Consider the following 19,123-nt stretch of genomic DNA (forward strand, 5'->3'; position numbering starts at 1 on the left):
TGTGGACACATTATGTAAAACAAGATAAGTTCTACAATAACTATTGCAAAGAGAACTAGTGTTAGTTATATGAGGAGACGTATTCTTCTGTGATGGATACAATACCATGCATGAGATATCTAATATACTTGATTGTGTATGAAAAACTTAACATGCATCATGAATTTAATCATTATATGTTTATGCGAGTCTTTTAATAATTATATCCTTGAAAGATTAAAGGACCAAAATCATATGATTCAAGTATCAAAGAATTATATACAACATATCAATTCTTATAAAACATTCCTCGTGAATGTGAGATATGATCGTCTTATTAAATTTTTTATTGACATGAAGTTGTAAAAATAACCTCTATTTGTCTATAAGATTTTGTAAAGAAATCACAACTTGAGATTTATCGTAAATTATTGATGACTTGAGCAGAAGCTTCTAAAGAGGTTTTAAAGACACTAAAGTTTCTTTATAAAGAAATTGAAGTTTTTACATTTTGTCAAATAAAGCATAAAGCATAAAGCATAAAGCAAACGAAATTGCATCAGTTTTATACATAAATGAACTATTTATATCATTGAACTTTTCTAAGGTGGTTCATTCACTTGGTGTTAAAAAACTATATCATATAGTTTTAGAAAGATAATGAAGAACTTGAGATTATGAAGAACTATAATTTTGATAAATAAGTGCACTTATATCATTATTAGTTTATACACTACTTGTTGTAATATCTTTAGTAATTTTAATACATAAATAATATTCCTCCACAGATATTACAATAAAATTAAACTATACATACATACATACATACATATGTATATATACATATACATATATATACATACATACATATGTATATATACATATACATATATATACTGTTAATTTTGAGAATTAGTTCATATGAATTTATTTTATTTTAATAGATCTAATTGTGATCTAGTTGATTATGAAGATGAATGTTATTTATCTAATCCACTGCAAGCTAGACCTTACTCAAGTTTCTTACTACATATAGAAGATTTTTTATATTTTGGTAGCTTATGAAGCAGATCAGAACAACTACATCAAATCATGTTGAAATGTTGATTATGTAAGAGACTATTCAATATTCTTCTTATATGAAGACAAAAAAATCAAATGGCAATATCGATATTCAACAAAGTTCTTCAAAAGACAACTTGGTAGACATTTATAAAGGCATTACCCACACCAACATTTGAAAAGCTAGTGCGGAAACTCAAATGATGTATTTATTGGAGGGGGTAGAAATACTACACTTTTCCCTCAACTATGGTTTTTTTCATTGAGTTTTTCTAGCAATAGATAGTTATTAAATTATACAAAATAATATAATTTTTCTTCAATTTTTTTTTTCGTTGTGTTTTTTTATTTAAGGTTTTAACGAAATATTTATTTTATATAATATGGATGTCTAAATGAAGAGTATTATGAATATTCTAAATTATAGTTGAATATTATTTAATGTCCATAATTTTTTTAGGATACAAAATCATCCACAAACCTCTCAATCAATTTTCCCAACTTTCTTTATCTCTCTTTTAAGTTTGATTTTGTAACCACTATTCTCACAACCTCTATGTATAGAGGTTGTAGAGATAGAGATAATGTGTAAATATATCACAATTTAGCTAAATTTCTATTTTATAAGGAGTGATCATATTTTCTTTTTCTTTATTTTTTTCAAAAAAAAACTGCACCTCTTATGAATTATCCTAAATTGAGGCATAGATTTTCTTTTAAAGAAAAAAAAAAAAGAATATCTGAAAAAATCTAAAAAGTCTATATTTGGAAAATGAGTATATAAAAATTAAAATTTAAAGTTCCAAAAAGCGTAAAACGGAGCGACATGTCGTTGGTTGGTGGGGGGGGGGGTCAGTTAAAATTCCCCTGTTTTTCTTGGCCTCCATCCTCACCTCATATCCTTCGCCAAATTAATCTTCCTCCCCTCCATTTCTTAACCTCACCAAAATTTAACCAAAACCCGTTTCCAAATTTCCATTCTCCTAATTTCTCTAATCTCTTCCATGTCCCTTCTGAGTTCTTTTCGTATCTGAACCCCATTTGGACTTCTCAGGCGTCGCCATGAACAAGGAGAAGACAACTCAGAGCACCCTCTTCTCCTTTTCCATCTCCATCTCCATCTCCATCTCCATTTTTTTGTTGTTAATTTCTGTTGGATTTGTTGAGGGTCAGGATTATTCTACGGAGGATTATGATTATGAAGATCAAGGCGGTCTTGATCTTCAATCCGCCAGCGGTGATATATTGGCAGACCTTGTAAACGCTCGGATTAAGAATTTCACCACCGTTTTCAAGGATGATATTCAGAAGCATTTCGGTTTTTGCATTTCCGACGCGTTAGTTCTTCTTCTTGTTCTTCCTTCTTTTGCTTTAGTTTTGATTTTTTGGTTTCGGCAAATTGCAAGAACACCTTCTAAACTATCGTGGTACCCCACCAAATATATAGGAATGCTGACTGGGATGGAGCCTTCAATTTCACACGTAATTCTTCTCAATTCATTTCTAAATGCGCTAAAAAGAACCCAGGTACAACCCTTTATTCTTTCCAACAATCTTATACCATAATCTTAATCACAATCACAATCACAATCACTAATCATTTTTTGTTATAATAATAACTATATAAAACTTTCTTTTTAAAAAACTTATAAATATACCCAAATTTATCAAATTTCTATTTTATAATCATCATTTTGGTGTAATGTTTATTTTCTTTTTAAATTAAAATAGTTTATGCCTTAACATAATATTATAACTTAAACTAAAAAAATCTACCCATTTAACCCAAAATATTATAATCTAACTATAATTATAACTTATAATTATAAATGATAACTTCTTGCTCCAAACATTTTTTACTATAAATGATAGATTTTTATGATTGATAGAATCTAGTATATTTTGTTGTCTATGTAATTTTTTAAAAAATTATTTGTTATATATTAATTGTTATATTTGCCATTGTTCCATTTTTTTTATTAATTTTTTTATATATAAACAATTTTTTTTATAGAATTTAAAAACAATTTTTTGTAAACTTATGGCATGTGTGAGTCCCACATAATACATGTTATCTTTTATTAGTAATTAAAAGTAAATACTTGAGTTTGCTTTGTATAACCTTAAACAAGTTTTAATGATATATATATATATATATATATATATATATATTATCAAATGGAAATTTAAAAAAATAATAATTTCTGAATATAACTTTCGTGCATAAATAAAAGGAAAACATGGAGTTGTGCGTAATAAAGCTCTAATTAAAAATAAGGCCAAGTTATCTTTTATAAACAGTTAGGAGTTAATAATAATAATAATTATTATTATTATTATTATTATTATTATTATTAAATTATTATTATTATTTTGATTATTAGTATCTATAAATAGAGAATTGTTTTAAATGGTTTATCAGAATTTAAATAAAATTTGGTCATATATAAGTTTTAGGTGAAGTTGCATTTATTTTTATTTTTGTACAACGCACTCATTTATCAAATTAAAAAAAAAAAAAAATTCTTAAGAATTGAATTATTTATTTTTACTATTTAACAAAAAGGACTAGACCAAGCATGGCTTGACTTTAACCCTAAATTGGTAGGTTTTAACCCAAACTTTCATTTCCGTCTAAAATTAGAAAAAAGCTCCATGATCAGAATATATAATAATTTAACAATATGGTTTTTAATTAGAGACAATTGGTGAGCTACACCAAGTTTATTTTTTCTTCTTTTCACAAATCTACTCAACAATTAAAAAGAAAAAAAACAAAATCATATTAAACGTAGCATTGAGTTGTAGTTAAACTATAATTAATGATGGATTAAATGTGTATGTTATTTTGGTTTTTTTGTGGTGCATGACATAGATGTTATGATGAGGATATGCACAGCAGGAGAAGTGAAATTTTACTTAGACAGCTATTTCAGCAGTAAGGCATCTTCGAAGAGAACAAATTACTTAAAACCAAACAAAAATTGTAATTTGTCATCATGGGTTTCTGGTTGTGAACCTGGTTGGGCTTGTAGTTCTCAGAAAGGTCAGAAAGTTGATTACAAAAATGCTAAAGTTATACCTTCAAGAACAACAAATTGTCGCCCTTGTTGTGAAGGTTTCTTCTGTCCCCATGGCATTACTTGTATGATTCGTAAGTTTTCTTCTTCTTCTTCAACTAGACTACTCGAAAAGACTGAGCAGGGTCTCCAGCCTAAACATTATTATTAATAATACTCTTTCTTTCTTAAAGCTTGTCCATTGGGTTCTTACTGCCCACTTGCAAAACTCAACAGAAGCACAGGAGTTTGTGAACCGTAAGTGTCGTTATCTATCCTTCTAAAATATTGTATGCATGTACGTACATGTGTAACACGTAAATAAGTGTTCGTGAAATGTTGTTGTGGATGATGATGCAGTTACCATTATCAGTTACCACCAGGAAAGCTAAATCACACATGTGGAGGAGCAGATGTTTGGGCAGACATATTGAGCAGTAGTGAGATTTTTTGCTCAGCAGGATCCTATTGCCCTTCTACTATCCAAAAAAATCCTTGCAGTAGTGGGTATTGATATTCCGTCCTACAACCTTTTCCTTTATATAGTACTTGTGAATACACCGATCAAACAACCAAAACATCTACAGACACAATTTAAAAGAGTACGTAGATGTAACAAAATTTAGATCGAATTCTCAAAACCTATTAACAATTGCTTTTGTTATATTTACAACTATTTTATGATGTTATATATTAAATTATTTGTTCTAAAAGTGCTACTTATTGTAATTAGCTAGTAAAATAATAAGTTGATTTGGTATATTGAAGTTTGTTTAATTTTAGTTTTTGTATCTTATTTAGAATTTATTGAAAGTCTTAGTATTTTGACATTTATTTTTTTATTAAAAAAATTTAGGTATATCATGTGTTACATTTATCTTTGTACATTGGTTTTTTTGTACAATTTTATATAAAGTTTTTTTTTTTTTTTTTTTTTTATCATTTTGCTTTCTTGTTTCTTCTTTTGTAGGTATTATTGCAGGACTGGTTCAATTTCTCAACAAAGTAAGTTTCTCAATTACCAAGATGTTCGATAATTATTGTGTATGTATGTATATGTATCTATGCATGTATAGATATATATGTATATGTATGTGTATATGCTTATGCATGTGTGTGTTTGTATGTATGTATGTAATATACGACATAAAATAGATTAGATGAAACTTTGTTTTGAAATTTATTTTCCTTTTTATTCTATTATTGTATGAATGTCTGTCACTAAAGCTTTATAATAACAATAGTTATTTGAATTTTACAATAAACATATGCCCTTCCATATTACTTGATCATATTGTATTGTTTTATTTTTCTTAACAAAAAAAAAAAGAAAAGAAAAGAAAGAAATTTACACAATTTTTCATATTATAACAAAATTTAATCATTAACATGATTTGAAAACTATTTTTACATTTTTAATTGAGAAATTTGTTAAAAGTATAACATTTTCCAAAATATTTATACTTTATAGAAGTATCATATGCAATAAATTTTATTTTTTTAGTGGTTTTGTTCCAAGGTCTATTTTTTTATGTTTGAAAAAATCCCTTTTATTTTCTTATATTCAATTGAAATAATTCTTAAACCGTTGTATTTAAATGTAAGAACATTAAAAAAACAAAAAGATGAAAATGAGTGCTAACTAGTGGATGTATGAACAAATTAAAATATTTGTAAGCTTTTCATGAAACTAGTATTTTTTTGTAGTTAAAGAAAAATAAGTAGCATTTTCAATAATAGGAAAATTTATCGAACTCTCTATAGTTTATTTAAAATTTTGCTATGTTTTCTAAATAGTTTCATCTTTTATTTTTTTTTTTTATTCATAACTCAATGCCATGAAGAAAATAAACTATTTTCCTTTTTCCATTTTTTTTAAATATATATATATATGAAAATCTACCAAGTATTTGAAGATTTAGAGTAAGTAATTTATTGGGGGAAAAAACAACTCTTTTAGAAGGTAGAATAGACCTATGTTTTTATAATTTTTTTTCTTTTTTAAATGTTACATCTCAAGTTTAGGATTCCACGGCTTGATGTGTGCTTCCTCATTTGTTTTATTTGTTCTTTAATACTCAATAATATATGAAGGTGAGAATTCATACCTCTCACCTATAGTTGTAGATATATGTCTAATCTTTATGACATGCTTAGGATGCTTCCGGATGGCAACATGTACACCAAGATCGGCTAATCAAAATATCACAGCATACGGTGTCATGCTTTTTGTAAGTATTTTTAGTCTACCCTCATTTAGAAAATCATGTTATTTTAAACCGATACAAGTAATGTAATATGTCATCTATCACTATCAAGAGGGGGATTTAAAATCTACAAAGCACAAACACTTTAGTTTGAGTAAGATATTTGTCTCCAACCAAACTCGGACACTCCAAACACTTGCATAAAGGGTGTAAAATACTTGTCAATGCAATAGATTTGTGTCAAACAATAGCTATACCAAGCGAATATAAGTTTGACACTTGTTAAAACTTATAAGGCAAACAATATTAGATATTGAGAGCAAATATATTAACTCATAATTCTTAAATATATAAATGAAAAATAAAAAACTTAATGAATTTTCTTTCCTTCTTCTTTGTGTACAAGTGATACACACACACACGCAAATAAACTTGTTTGTACCATATTCTTGTTGTAGATTTTAGAAAGATGGCTTGTCCATCGTCTCATGTATGTTTGGTGTCGTATATATGTCTCCAGCTTGTATCTATGCATTTGAGATTTTGATTGATGAAAATATTATTCCAAGAAACATATATGGGGATAATGTTTCTAGCAACAAAAGAAGATTATCGAATTACCACTTAATGCAAAAATTAAAGTCAATAGTTAATCCCCATGTAACAATACTAGACCTAAATTGTTTAAGATAATCGATTCAAAGTAAATTTAATCTTTTATTCATATTCTTAAACAATATCGGACTTTGATGGATTACTTGGGAAGGCAGGCCGGATTAAGTTTCCTTCTAATCATTATATACAACTGCTCGGATCAAGTTCTGTCGACTCGAGAGAAACGACAGGCAAAATCAAGAGAGAAAGCAGTCCAAAGTGTAAGAGAAACAGCACAAGCACGTGAGAAATGGAAATCTGCAAAAGACATTGCAAAGAAACATGCAGTTGAGCTACAAACACAATTCTCTCGCACATTTTCTCGAAGAAAATCCACAAAGCAGCCAGACCTCAAAGGCTTTGGCCAACCTAAGCCTGGAACAGATGCTGCTTTAGGATCGATGCCACCATTGGGTAATATCTTAACGTTTTTTTAATATTTTATTGAATTCGTTAAATTATAATTTTAGTCCACGAACATTTAGAGTTGTGTCCTAAATAAGTTCTTGAACTTAAAATGTGTCTAATAGATCTCTTGATTTTCAATTTTATTGCATAGCATGCTCATGAACTTTAAAAGTGTTATAAAATCATGAATATTCAATTTTGCATTCAATAAGGACTTAAAAAAGTATCAAATATGTGTTAGGTAGTAGTGAAGAAATCGATACACATGTATGTGATCCACTAATAATGTATTAGATTAGCTATATCTACAAGTAGAGAAAGAGTTTAGGTTTTATTGGAGAGAAATATCAAAAAATACATTAGAGAGGTGTCAATAGAATTAAAGTGATTTATATATGACACATCTCTAAACCTTAGGTCCAAAGACTTAAATAATGGATAAACAAATATAAATTAAGTTTCAGGTGGTTTTTTCTCGAGCCCTTGTGTTTGGTCCTTTTAAGAGTCAGATAACCGCTCCATGACATTCCAACAATATAGGTCAAGGATCTACTTGACACAATACTCAATATTGAGTACTTGTTGGACATAGAAACACTTTCTGAAGTTTATAGATTTATTACGTATTTGTTTCTCAATACTTACTCCAATTTTCTATGGAATAGGTGGTAGTTCATCGTCTGCAGCAATGAAAGGGAAGAAGGAGAAGAGCAACCTGACAAAGATGATGCAATCAATTGAGAAAGACCCAGATAGTCAAGAAGGCTTCAATTTAGAGATAGGTGATAAAAACATAAAGAAGCAAGCACCAAAGGGCAAGCAATTACACACACAAAGCCAAATATTCAAATATGCATATGGTCAAATTGAGAAAGAGAAAGCCATGCAAGAACAGAATAAGAATTTGACATTTTCTGGAGTAATCTCAATGGCAAACGATATCGATATTGAGATTAGGAAAAGGCCTATGATTGAGGTTGCTTTTAAAGACTTAACGCTCACTTTAAAAGGCAACAATAGGCATTTGATGAGGTGTGTTACTGGAAAAATTATGCCCGGTAAAGTTTCCGCTGTGATGGGTCCATCAGGGGCTGGAAAAACAACATTTCTCTCTGCTTTAGCTGGAAAAGTGACTGGTTGTACTATGTCTGGAATGATTCTTATTAATGGTAAAACGGAATCTATTCATTCATATAAGAAAATCATTGGCTTTGTCCCACAAGATGATATTGTGCATGGGAACTTGACAGTGGAGGAGAATCTTTGGTTTAGTGCGAGATGCAGGTATGTCTTTCTTTTTTAATAATCGGGTGCATTTGGGATGACTTTGGGAAGAAAAAACTAATTAAGGGATTTTTTGGAGGCCTGTAATGGAATTAGGTTGTAGTGTAATTTAATCCACAAATCATTTGTTGGATTGAGTGGTGCGGGTCCGATTTGTAATAACAAACTCCTTCCATTTTCAAAAGTTTCCAACCCAACTTCTTTCTCACTGTTTTCATGCTTCACGATCCCATTTTCGTTTTGCTCTTGATTTTTCAATCATTCTAACACCCCTTATATATTCAGTAATCCTTAGGACATTACAATCTCCCAAACAATCCCTAAATGATTTTCCAAAAGTTATCCCAAATCAGCCTAAAAGTAGTTTAGTTGAATTGAGATAGTTGATGTTTCTTTTTTCCAGTTATTCAAATTGCTTTTGTGGTTTGTTGTGTAGGCTTTCTGCTGATTTGCTCATACCCGAAAAGGTACTTGTTGTCGAACGAGTTATTGAATCTTTGGGATTACAAGCAGTGAGAGATTCTCTTGTTGGGACAGTGGAGAAGAGAGGAATCTCTGGAGGTCAAAGAAAAAGAGTAAATGTTGGGTTGGAAATGGTTATGGAACCTTCACTTTTGATCTTGGATGAACCTACTTCTGGTCTTGACAGTTCTTCTTCGCAGCTACTCCTAAAAGCACTTAGACGTGAGGCTCTTGAAGGAGTAAACATTTGCATGGTTGTTCATCAACCAAGGTAAGCAACTAAGAGAAAAGATTTAACTTTGTATATTTCAAAACGGTCTAAATTAGGATTTTGGTCTCCGGTGTTCTGGCTTTTGTTTGTTTTAATCTATGCACTTTTGACTTTTGTCCATTTTGGTCTCTATAAAATAAATAACCTTTTCAGTTACTTTTAAGTGATAAAAGATATGTTTTAGTTTTTGGAGTGATAATTGAAAATGCATATTCTAAATAAAAGTTGATCTTAATGAATATTTGTCATCAGTATACATTCTTACCAGCTGAAAATAACACCATAACTTTTCCCTCTCTCGAAATGATTCATCAGCTACACATTGTTCAGCATGTTTGATGAGTTGATTCTTCTAGCCAAAGGAGGGCTAACAGTGTACCATGGACCAGTAAAGAAATTGGAAGAATATTTTGCAACTCTTGGCATAACAGTCCCTGAAAGAGTCAACCCACCTGACTATTTTATTGACATTTTGGAAGGAATAGTGAAACCAACTACTACTACAGGCATAACTTACAAGCAACTCCCTGTGAGATGGATGCTCCACAATGGTTACCCAGTCCCCATGGACATGCTGCAAAGCATTGAGGGCATGGAAGCTTCAACGTCCGGTGAAAATTCAAGCCATGGAGGGACCAGTGCCCCCGATTCTGGTGACTCTGTGTCGTTTGCTGGAGAGTTTTGGCAAGATGTTAAGCATACTGTTGTGATGAAGAGAGATCATATCCAACTTAATTTCTTGAAGTCGAGTGATTTGTCGAACCGTAAGACCCCTGGTGTAGCCCAGCAATATAAGTACTTTCTTGGAAGGTATGTCCCTATACTATACCCTCCTTTCACACACTTAATAATGTTAATTGCTGCTAAACCTGAGAGACTAGATATGGTACATTTAATTTGCTTTTTCATGTTTTAACATGCTCTTTCACTCTGTGTTTGGAAACCAATTAGTGATCATCAAAATTAATTTGTGAGAAAATGATGTTACGCTATAGGACCTTTTGCTTGGATACCATGTATAATTTCTACCAGACCTAAAAACTTAATTCAAACTGAAACTAGGTTATAAGGGTTTGAACATGCAGCCTTTTGCTTAATGTTAACTTTTAGTTTCCATGGTGACTTCACAATCTTAGGTTTTTCACATCCCACCAACTTAAAGCTCTTGAGTTGAGTGTGCATTTAACACAAGAATTTTCCCAAATTAACGTCAGTAATTTTGAAATGGTATGCCCTTGATTATCTGCAGAGTTGGAAAGCAGAGACTACGAGAAGCTCGAACACAAGCTGTAGATTATTTGATTTTATTGCTTGCTGGGATATGCTTAGGAACCTTGGCTAAAGTGAGTGATGAATCATTTGGCTCACTTGGTTATACATACACTGTCATAGCTGTCTGTAAGTTCAAACTCTCTTTTTTTCCTTTATACTCTTCAATTCATCAATTCATAATCACTTGACATTGTATTAATCAATTGACAATTTCTTTTATTTCCTTTGTTGGGTTTTGTTAAATTTCAGCTCTGCTATGCAAGATTGCAGCATTGAGATCATTTTCATTAGATAAACTACATTATTGGAGAGAAAGTTCATCTGGAATGAGCAGCTTAGCTTATTTTCTTGCAAAAGATACAATTGATCACTTCAACACAATCATAAAGCCTATGGTCTATCTCTCTATGTTCTATTTCTTCAACAATCCAAGATCTTCTATCACTGACAATTACATTGTGTTGGTTTGCTTGGTTTATTGTGTCACTGGAATTGCCTACGCTTTAGCCATCTTTCTCGAACCTGGCCCTGCCCAACTTGTGAGTAAACACAACATATTCACTTTTCAACTCATACTTGTTTCATTTTCTACATCAGTTTATCTCAGACGTGTCTACCATATACATGGTTTTGTTAGGTTCAGTTGCAAGTTTGTTCTTGAACTTTGCTTTGTCTAAGAAGTCTGGGCACTTTCATTTAAAAAGTTTTAAATAGGTAGGTTTAAGGTTTCGTCTATTTGGCATAAAATGGATTTTTGCCCCTCCTTTTTTAGCAGAACCATCCCGATAGTCTTACTAATTATCAAGATTTAGAAAGTTTGAATCAAAAGATTGACAATAATAAACGAACATTTGAAAGTATAAAGACTAAAGTCAATTAGAAGCTTAATGCAAACGTTGTCGTGTCATTTGCAGTGGTCAGTGCTCCTTCCAGTTGTTTTAATGCTCATTGCAACTCACAATAGTGATGACAACAAACTTGTAGATTCAATAAGTAAGGTTTGCTACACAAAGTGGGCCTTGGAGGCTTTTGTCATAGCCAATGCTAAAAGGTAAACAATGACCATGGGAAACACTTCTCTTTCTCTACCTATTTTTCATCCAATAATACTAAAGTGCATCTCGACCTATAAAAAAAGAACGATAATATCAAACTGTAGTTGGATTATTTAATGATCTACAAAAAGGTGGATACAACCCAGATTCACTTACTTAGAGTTTCATTCTTTTTTCGAGTTTTTAGGTACTCGGGAGTATGGTTGATTACAAGATGTGGATCGCTAATGCAAAATCGCTATGATCTCAAGAATTGGTACAAATGTTTAATCTGTCTATTTGCAACCGGAGCAATTAGCCGTGGAACAGCATTCTTTTGTATGGTAACTTTCCAAAAGAAGTAATGTGAAACTGACATTCATGTTCATGTAAATAGAAATGGGAAACAGAACAATATTTTTTTTAGCTTATGAGAGATTAAACTGCAAAATAAGTGACATTTATTGTAGATAGATCATTCTTTATAGAGCTGACAAGGTAGTCGTGAGATGGTTTAGGTTGGTGATGTTTAAACGATAACCGAACACAAAATCTAACAAATGAACTATCGATATATATTTTGAATATGTAATGTCAATGGAAAGTCTCTGTGTCATGTTTTCTAAAGAAGTTGATAGAAAGGGAAGAAAGAAACTTTTATTAAGAATTTACAAAGATGAAACACTTTGAAGAAATTACTTTTTACTCACTCAAAACTCTCCAACTTGCTTTTCACTCTAAGCCTATCTAACATCTTGTTTACTCAGCTTTCTTTGTTTGTTTGATTTATGGGCCCACACCTATATATTTATACACATCACATCTTTTACCAAAATGATTGCCTTAGGTTCTTCAAAACCCTTGAACCCCATAATTTTTAGATCTTTTCTTTTTTACATATTTATTTACATACTTTAACCTACTTCTAAAAAATTTTAATTTACGGTCATGAGTAATTATAATGGATAGTAATTTTTAGAATAATGTATGTATAATATTTTAAAAAAATTATACAAAGTCTATCACTCTATCGTTGATAGATTTTGACAGCTATATTTGCAAGTTCTTTCAAATGTTGCTATATACTTAATTATTTTCAATCTAATTTCTATATTTGCGACTATTCCTACTTATTTCCATATTTTGTGGATGCTTAAAAAACCTTAGATTAGTTTGCTTTGCTTTTTCTTTTAACATTTTCAATCCAATATAGTTAGGCATAAGCTCACTAAAGAACCCCTATCAATGGAGGAGGGTTGAGAAAGTTTATAGGAATTAGGTGAAATGGCAAAATGGTTTTATCCGATTGGAAATTTAATTAGCAAAAAGCATGCAGAATATTTTTTTTACCAAAATATTGACCCGTGCATTTATGACTTTCTGGCAAATTTCATTTTTCCCTTGATTCGGTAATATTTCATGACTTCTACATATGGTGTATTTTTTTGGGAAGGTGACCAAATTTGCGAAACACTTTGTATTTTACAAACTCCTTTATTGGATTTTATCCTAACAGATTTATTTGTGAGAGAAAATTGCAACAAATCTATCCATATCATTAATATCTTCAACTAGTTATTGTATTATATCCTACTATCTTTAATAAATATTTACTAATATTTTGAACAGTTAAATTTAACTAATCCCTAATATCTATTTTTACTAGAATTTCATAAATATATAGTTTTAATAAGATTTCCGAAATATGTATTTTTAATACGTTTTAAAAATAGGTTTGTTTATCTTATTATTTTAAATTTATATTAAACTAATTATATTTATCTTTAAATAAATTTATTTGCCAAAAATATCAAAATATTTCATTAATCAACTTTAAAAAAATAAATATTTGGTTGTTTTTTTTTTTTTTATTGTTTTAAAACCGTTTTATTATATTCAGTTTAATTTATCTAAATATCAAAAGAATTTTTTATATCAATCTAAAAGTTTTGATTATTTTGGAAAGAAAAAACATATTTCTTAACTAATTAAAATTCAAATTAGTACCAAAATTTTTATTCTTCCCCATTTTTACGAACTAAGATTTTGTCTACTTTTTAAAATTTTTTCTTGTTTGCTATGACCTACAACAAATAAGGTCGATGGTAAATAGAATGAAAGTTCACAATATCACGATTATCGTTTGTTGAGGTTTACATTCCATCTTATTCTTTATTTCATCAATTCGTTGATTGTATTCAAGGTAAGCTTTTTCCCTCATCCAATTCTTCATTCCAACAATTCCTTGGTTGTAATCAAGGTAAGCTTTTTCCCTCTTCCAATCTTTCTATGCCTTGTTTGACAGTTTACTAGCTTGGCTACAATAGTTCTAATCTTATTCGAATTAATTGTTGAAGATAAGGGATGTATCATGACTTATGTTAGTTTTATCAAAATTTCTTCGAAATGATTTATGTGTTGTTGTTGACTCTATGATGTCCAACACTTTGGAAAAAATAGTGCATTTGAATTCTAATAATTTAGCAGGAATAAAACATTTTGTCCAACCAATCAATTCCAAAATAATTGATTTTGAAGCTTTTGAATCCTCACAATCTAATATCCTCCTTAAAGAAGGTGTACTTTCTATGAGAAAATTTTAATAAGTTTTTGTAATGAATTTACAATGAGTAAAGACTATATTTTATGCATGGATCGAAACTGCCCAGTATCACGATTATCGCGTCCTTAAGGTATATATATGTTCCATATGAGTCTTCATTTCAACATTTTGTTGAATGTATTTAAGGTAAACTTTTTCTGTCCTCCTATCTATTTGTGTCTAGTTTTGACGATTTATTCATGATTGTCCACTCTGTATCGGCCGGTGTTACTGAAAGCACAACATATTTTAAATAGTGAACTATCCGGTACCCAATATATTTAATGATTCTATGCCGTGCATATTTAATGATTCTACCGAGTGAATTAAATAGCACAAGGTATATTGTATTCACATTTTTCATTTTTTGAATGGTAAAGTTTTCTTGAATTATTTAAAATTTAAGTATGCCTTTTCACTTAGGTTAATGCACTAATGTTTTCCTTCTATCTTGTATATTGATTTATTTTGTTTCAATTTCAACAAATACAAAGTATTTATGTATTTATTTAATTATATTAGACTTGTAAACCAACTTACAAATTGAAAATTTTTTCACTTTTGTTGATGCACTTTTGTTAATACACTAATTTTTTCCCTTGTATTTTGCAAATTGAAATTTGTTTTTCAATTTCAACAAATAAAAAGTATTGATTTGATTATATTAGAATTGTAAACCAACTTAAAAGATGGTTTAATTTTTAGATGGTAAGAATTTTTTTCCATTAAATGACTAGATATTTGTGTGTTTTTTAAATGTAAAGTAAAAGTACTTTTTTATAAAAAAAAAATAAAAATATGTTATTGAGTTCCTAATTTTAAAAGATGAAAAAAACTATCTAATAAATTTAAGGATTGCTTCTTATTCAATTTAAGTTATTAGGCTTTTAAATTTGTCGTATTTTTTAGATTTCAGATTCTTTTAATCAAATCTTAATTTATTATTTATTTATTAATAATTTATATTGGAAATTATTATTTATTTATTATTATTTATAAATTTAATTTGAAGTGTTATGGTATTTTCGTTTTCTAATAATTTTTTTATTAAAAATATTTTATTGGCATTTTAAATTTTTTGTAGCCCATGTTGTTATTTTCAGATGAAGGAGAAATTCGATGGATACTATCACGACCAATTCATGGTGGTGGTCAGCATCGGTACAACTTTATGACCAAGTATGATGTTCTTCTTTGACATTGACAAATTCATCTACATGCTACCGAAAAACACCATAAAATTGGTTTTGGATTTGTTTTCAAAGTACTCCCAATTTACAATTAAGCAGATGTTGATGGATAGCATGATGAAGTGTTGCCGGTTGAGGCAGGGTACTATTCCGTGCCTGAGATGGAAAGTTTGAGATGGACATGGACATGAAGAAGGTGAAGTTTGGCAAGGAATTTTGGGATTTGACGGCAATAAATCAGGGACGGTTCGTGTTTTTGGTTCGAACAAATGAAAGAAAATGTTGATTTGGTTTGGGAAGCGTGATTGAATTAGGGGTATTTTAGGTTTTGAGAATGATTGTATTTAGAAGGTGAGTTTTTTTTTTTTTTTTACTAGAGTATGGGCATATTTAAGGTAATATCGTAGTAATATTTTTTCTATTTTTTTGAGTTTGCCATATTAACCATTAAAATAAAACTTTGTTATTTATTTAAAGTAAACCTTTTAAATTTATTATTTTTCTAGCCAAAATCTCAATTTTATATTCCAAGATCTAAAGAAAATTTTCCATAATAGACCTCAATTTCAAAAACATCATGTGTTTGGCTTTCTGTCAAGACAAGCATACGCATTCAACCGAGAGAATCGGAGGATCAAGTTCTAGAGATTGAACACATCACATCAAAATTTACATCAACACAAGTTCAACTTTATAAAACACATTTATTTGAAAACTTCGTGCGAACAACCTTAAATTATAGCTTTTATAAAAAGAAAAAAGAAACAATTTCTATTTTAGCATTTAAGTTATGATATAATCGTGCAAAAATATCAATGTCAATGGAAATATTAATGTTTTAATTTTACAAGAAGTTAAACTAAATTATCCATAGAAAAATTAGAAAAACACAAAAAAAAAAAAAAAAAACAGGTTTAAATTAGTAAAGGAATATTTTAGTATTTCCAAATAAATAAACATGTCTATATATTGTTTATATTATATGTATATTAGTGCCATTTTGATGTTTATTTGTAGTGTTTCGTGGATTTTTATAAATAATGAGAATATTGATTCATTCCTCATGTCCATATCAATCGAAATACATGAAAATATGGAAACAGTGATAGACATATTGATGAAAATTTAATATTGTAGATATAAGAAAGGATTAAAATATTGAGGCCACAAAAATAATGAGAAGTAAACCTAAGATGGACTATTAAAGTGAGCTTAAAACTTAATATAATGGTGCCCAGAAATTAGTATGAAAAAGAAAGAACATTCTGAGAAAGTACGGACAAATAATAGTAAACATTATAACAAGCACAACACTCCATAAAATTTGGAGCTTCAACACCTATTTTTAAAAAGTATTTTGAAAATGAGCTTCTTTTTTTTTTTTCCAACTTTCCTTTAGAACACACCATAGTTGAGAAGTACTTAATTTACTTCACTAGAAAATTATTTTTAATTACTTTGAAAATGAGCCATTTTTTTGCCCATTTTCTTTTAGAACCCACCATTGTTGATGAGAAGTATTTTTAATTCACTACAAAATGAGATCTTTAAAGATTAATTTAGATATATAGAACAGACCAAAAAATATTTACAGTTCGTGTAACAAAAAATAAAAGTCTACCACTGTATTTTTATAAATTTCTTATTTGTCTTTGTTGGTTTTGAATTTCGCGTTGAATGTCTATGCATATTCATCAATGGTTGGTGTTTTGCTTCGAAACAACTTTTATCCAGCGGCAGTCCTAGGAACGAATGGCTCTTCGTCACTAATACTTTTAGTGACGTGTTTTTGCCGTTTAGTGACGTTTTCTGTATACCACTAAAAACACAATTTCTTGTGGTGATCTATGTTATTACTTCTTTGATCTTCTTCTTCATATTCTCACGTATTTTTGTTTGCGGTTTCTTCATCTCTTCTTCCATACTGCTTTCCTTCTTTGTCATCTCCTTATTTTTTTTCATTATCAGATATTTTGTCATTCTTCTTCTTTTTGTTCTCTTTTTTTCACTACAAATCTAAATGATTGTGTACCAATATCAAAATGATCTTGGTACAAGATCGTGTATCAATACCAATATCATTTAGATTTAGTACAAGATCGTATATCAATACCAATATGATCATTTAGATTTAGAACAATATCGTGTACCAAGATCATTTAGATTTAGTACAAGATCGTTTAAATTTGGTATAAGATCATTTAGATTTGATACAAGAGTATGTGCCAAGATTGTTTAATATAGATTTGGTACAAAATCTTGTACTAAAATCATTTAGATACTAGTATACAATCGTTTCGATTAGATATGATACAATATTGGTGTACCAAGATTATTTAGCTTTGGTACAAGATCATATACCAAGATTTGAATGATCATGTATCAATATTTGAACGATAATGTACCAAGTTTTTCACGTCGTGTGTGACAGATTAATTGTAGGGTATTTTTGTTATTTTAGATTGTAGGTTTCTGGGTTTTTTCTACTTTTAAATTGTTTTATACAGTATAAATATTTTCGTGTTTTGTTCAAATTTTAACGAACTGTTGTCTTGAAAAGATGAAAGATTTAATTAAGAATTGCAAAAAGTAATAAAAACCATAATGTATTACCTAAAACCTACCACCAAAACTTTTATGTTTCAAAATGGAATGATTCTTAGTTTTATATTCCGAAGAAACATAGAAATTTAGAGAAGGCCAACAAATTAAACTCCAGCTTTGTGGGCATCGAGTAAATAAGAGTTGTTTGTATTAAAATAGACATTTTGTATTTAAAGGTCCAATGTCAAAATGAACTTTATGGAGATGCTCCGATCTATAGGCCATACCCATACCCATATACCCATACCCATATATATATACCCCTTCTTTAGGTTGTGCATGTCTTTAATCTAGGCCACGCAGCCTAAATTTCCTATTCATCCTTACTTTTGTCTAATTTCACATAGGTTGGGTTTTAAGAGTTTAAACTTTTGAGAAGTTTACATTTTAACCCTATTTTAGAACTACATTCATCTTAAAGTACATGGTTTAGACATCTTTTCATTTAATAATGAAAATCATGGCCACAAAATTAAACCTTTCTCAGACAAACGCATACTTGATACTGATTACTACATTGTTAAAGTGAATAAGTGATATAGCGTAAAAATTAGTTTTGTGAATGATAGTTTTAAATGTTAAGGACAACTAGATATCAATATATCCATAATATTATGATCATATTGTCTATTTCATAGATAAGTCTGAGTAGCTTTGTTCTTGAAATCTCTTAAAATTGTCTAATGCAAACAAAAGCAATTATTCATACTTATATATACCGCGGTATTCCTTAAATTTATCAGTCAATGAAAAACTTTGATCACACTTCTAACAATCTTCTTCTTCAACAAAGTATCACGCCAAATCCCTTCAAATAATTATTTATTTATCTAGCTCTTGTCAAATTTAACTTCTCCTCTCTAAAGTACATGATAATATGATAGAACTTATCAAACCACTAGTCTTCTCCGTGACTTTATTTTCTTAGGCCCATAACTCATTATTTGTTTGCCACTTAAAGGATATTCTATCGACATGATTAAGTGATATATCTTACCAATAATCCTAGCGCTTTGAAGATGAAAGAATCGACTT

At 29.5% G+C, this 19,123-nt stretch overlaps 1 protein-coding gene across 1 annotated transcript; it reads left to right on the forward strand.

Moving 5' to 3' along the window:
* Window positions 1-1,857: 1,857 nt before the first annotated feature.
* Window positions 1,858-12,165, forward strand: LOC103501193 (ABC transporter G family member 28). Its single transcript, XM_008464712.3, has 15 exons — window positions 1,858-2,378; window positions 2,489-2,568; window positions 3,917-4,195; window positions 4,295-4,358; window positions 4,461-4,607; window positions 5,071-5,105; window positions 6,258-6,331; window positions 7,078-7,375; window positions 8,035-8,653; window positions 9,090-9,386; window positions 9,702-10,196; window positions 10,636-10,784; window positions 10,908-11,197; window positions 11,573-11,709; window positions 11,901-12,165. The coding sequence occupies exons 1-15, from the start codon at window positions 2,104-2,106 to the stop codon at window positions 12,055-12,057; spliced, it is 3,396 nt and encodes a 1,131-aa protein (XP_008462934.2). The 5' UTR covers window positions 1,858-2,103; the 3' UTR covers window positions 12,058-12,165.
* The last annotated feature ends 6,958 nt before the right edge of the window (window positions 12,166-19,123 follow it).

The sequence above is a fragment of the Cucumis melo genome, chromosome 12 (genome assembly GCF_025177605.1).
Source record: "Cucumis melo cultivar AY chromosome 12, USDA_Cmelo_AY_1.0, whole genome shotgun sequence".
Lineage (NCBI taxonomy): Eukaryota > Viridiplantae > Streptophyta > Magnoliopsida > Cucurbitales > Cucurbitaceae > Cucumis > Cucumis melo.

Excerpts from the sequence above, each read along its gene's own strand:
- LOC103501193 (XM_008464712.3), top strand. The coding sequence starts at position 2,104 with ATGAACAAGGAGAAGACAACTCAGAGCACCCTCTTCTCCTTTTCCATC. Across the intron at positions 7,376-8,034 it reads AGGATCGATGCCACCATTGG|GTGGTAGTTCATCGTCTGCA; the intron begins GTAATATCTTAA and ends TCTATGGAATAG. Across the intron at positions 9,387-9,701 it reads ATGGTTGTTCATCAACCAAG|CTACACATTGTTCAGCATGT; the intron begins GTAAGCAACTAA and ends ATGATTCATCAG.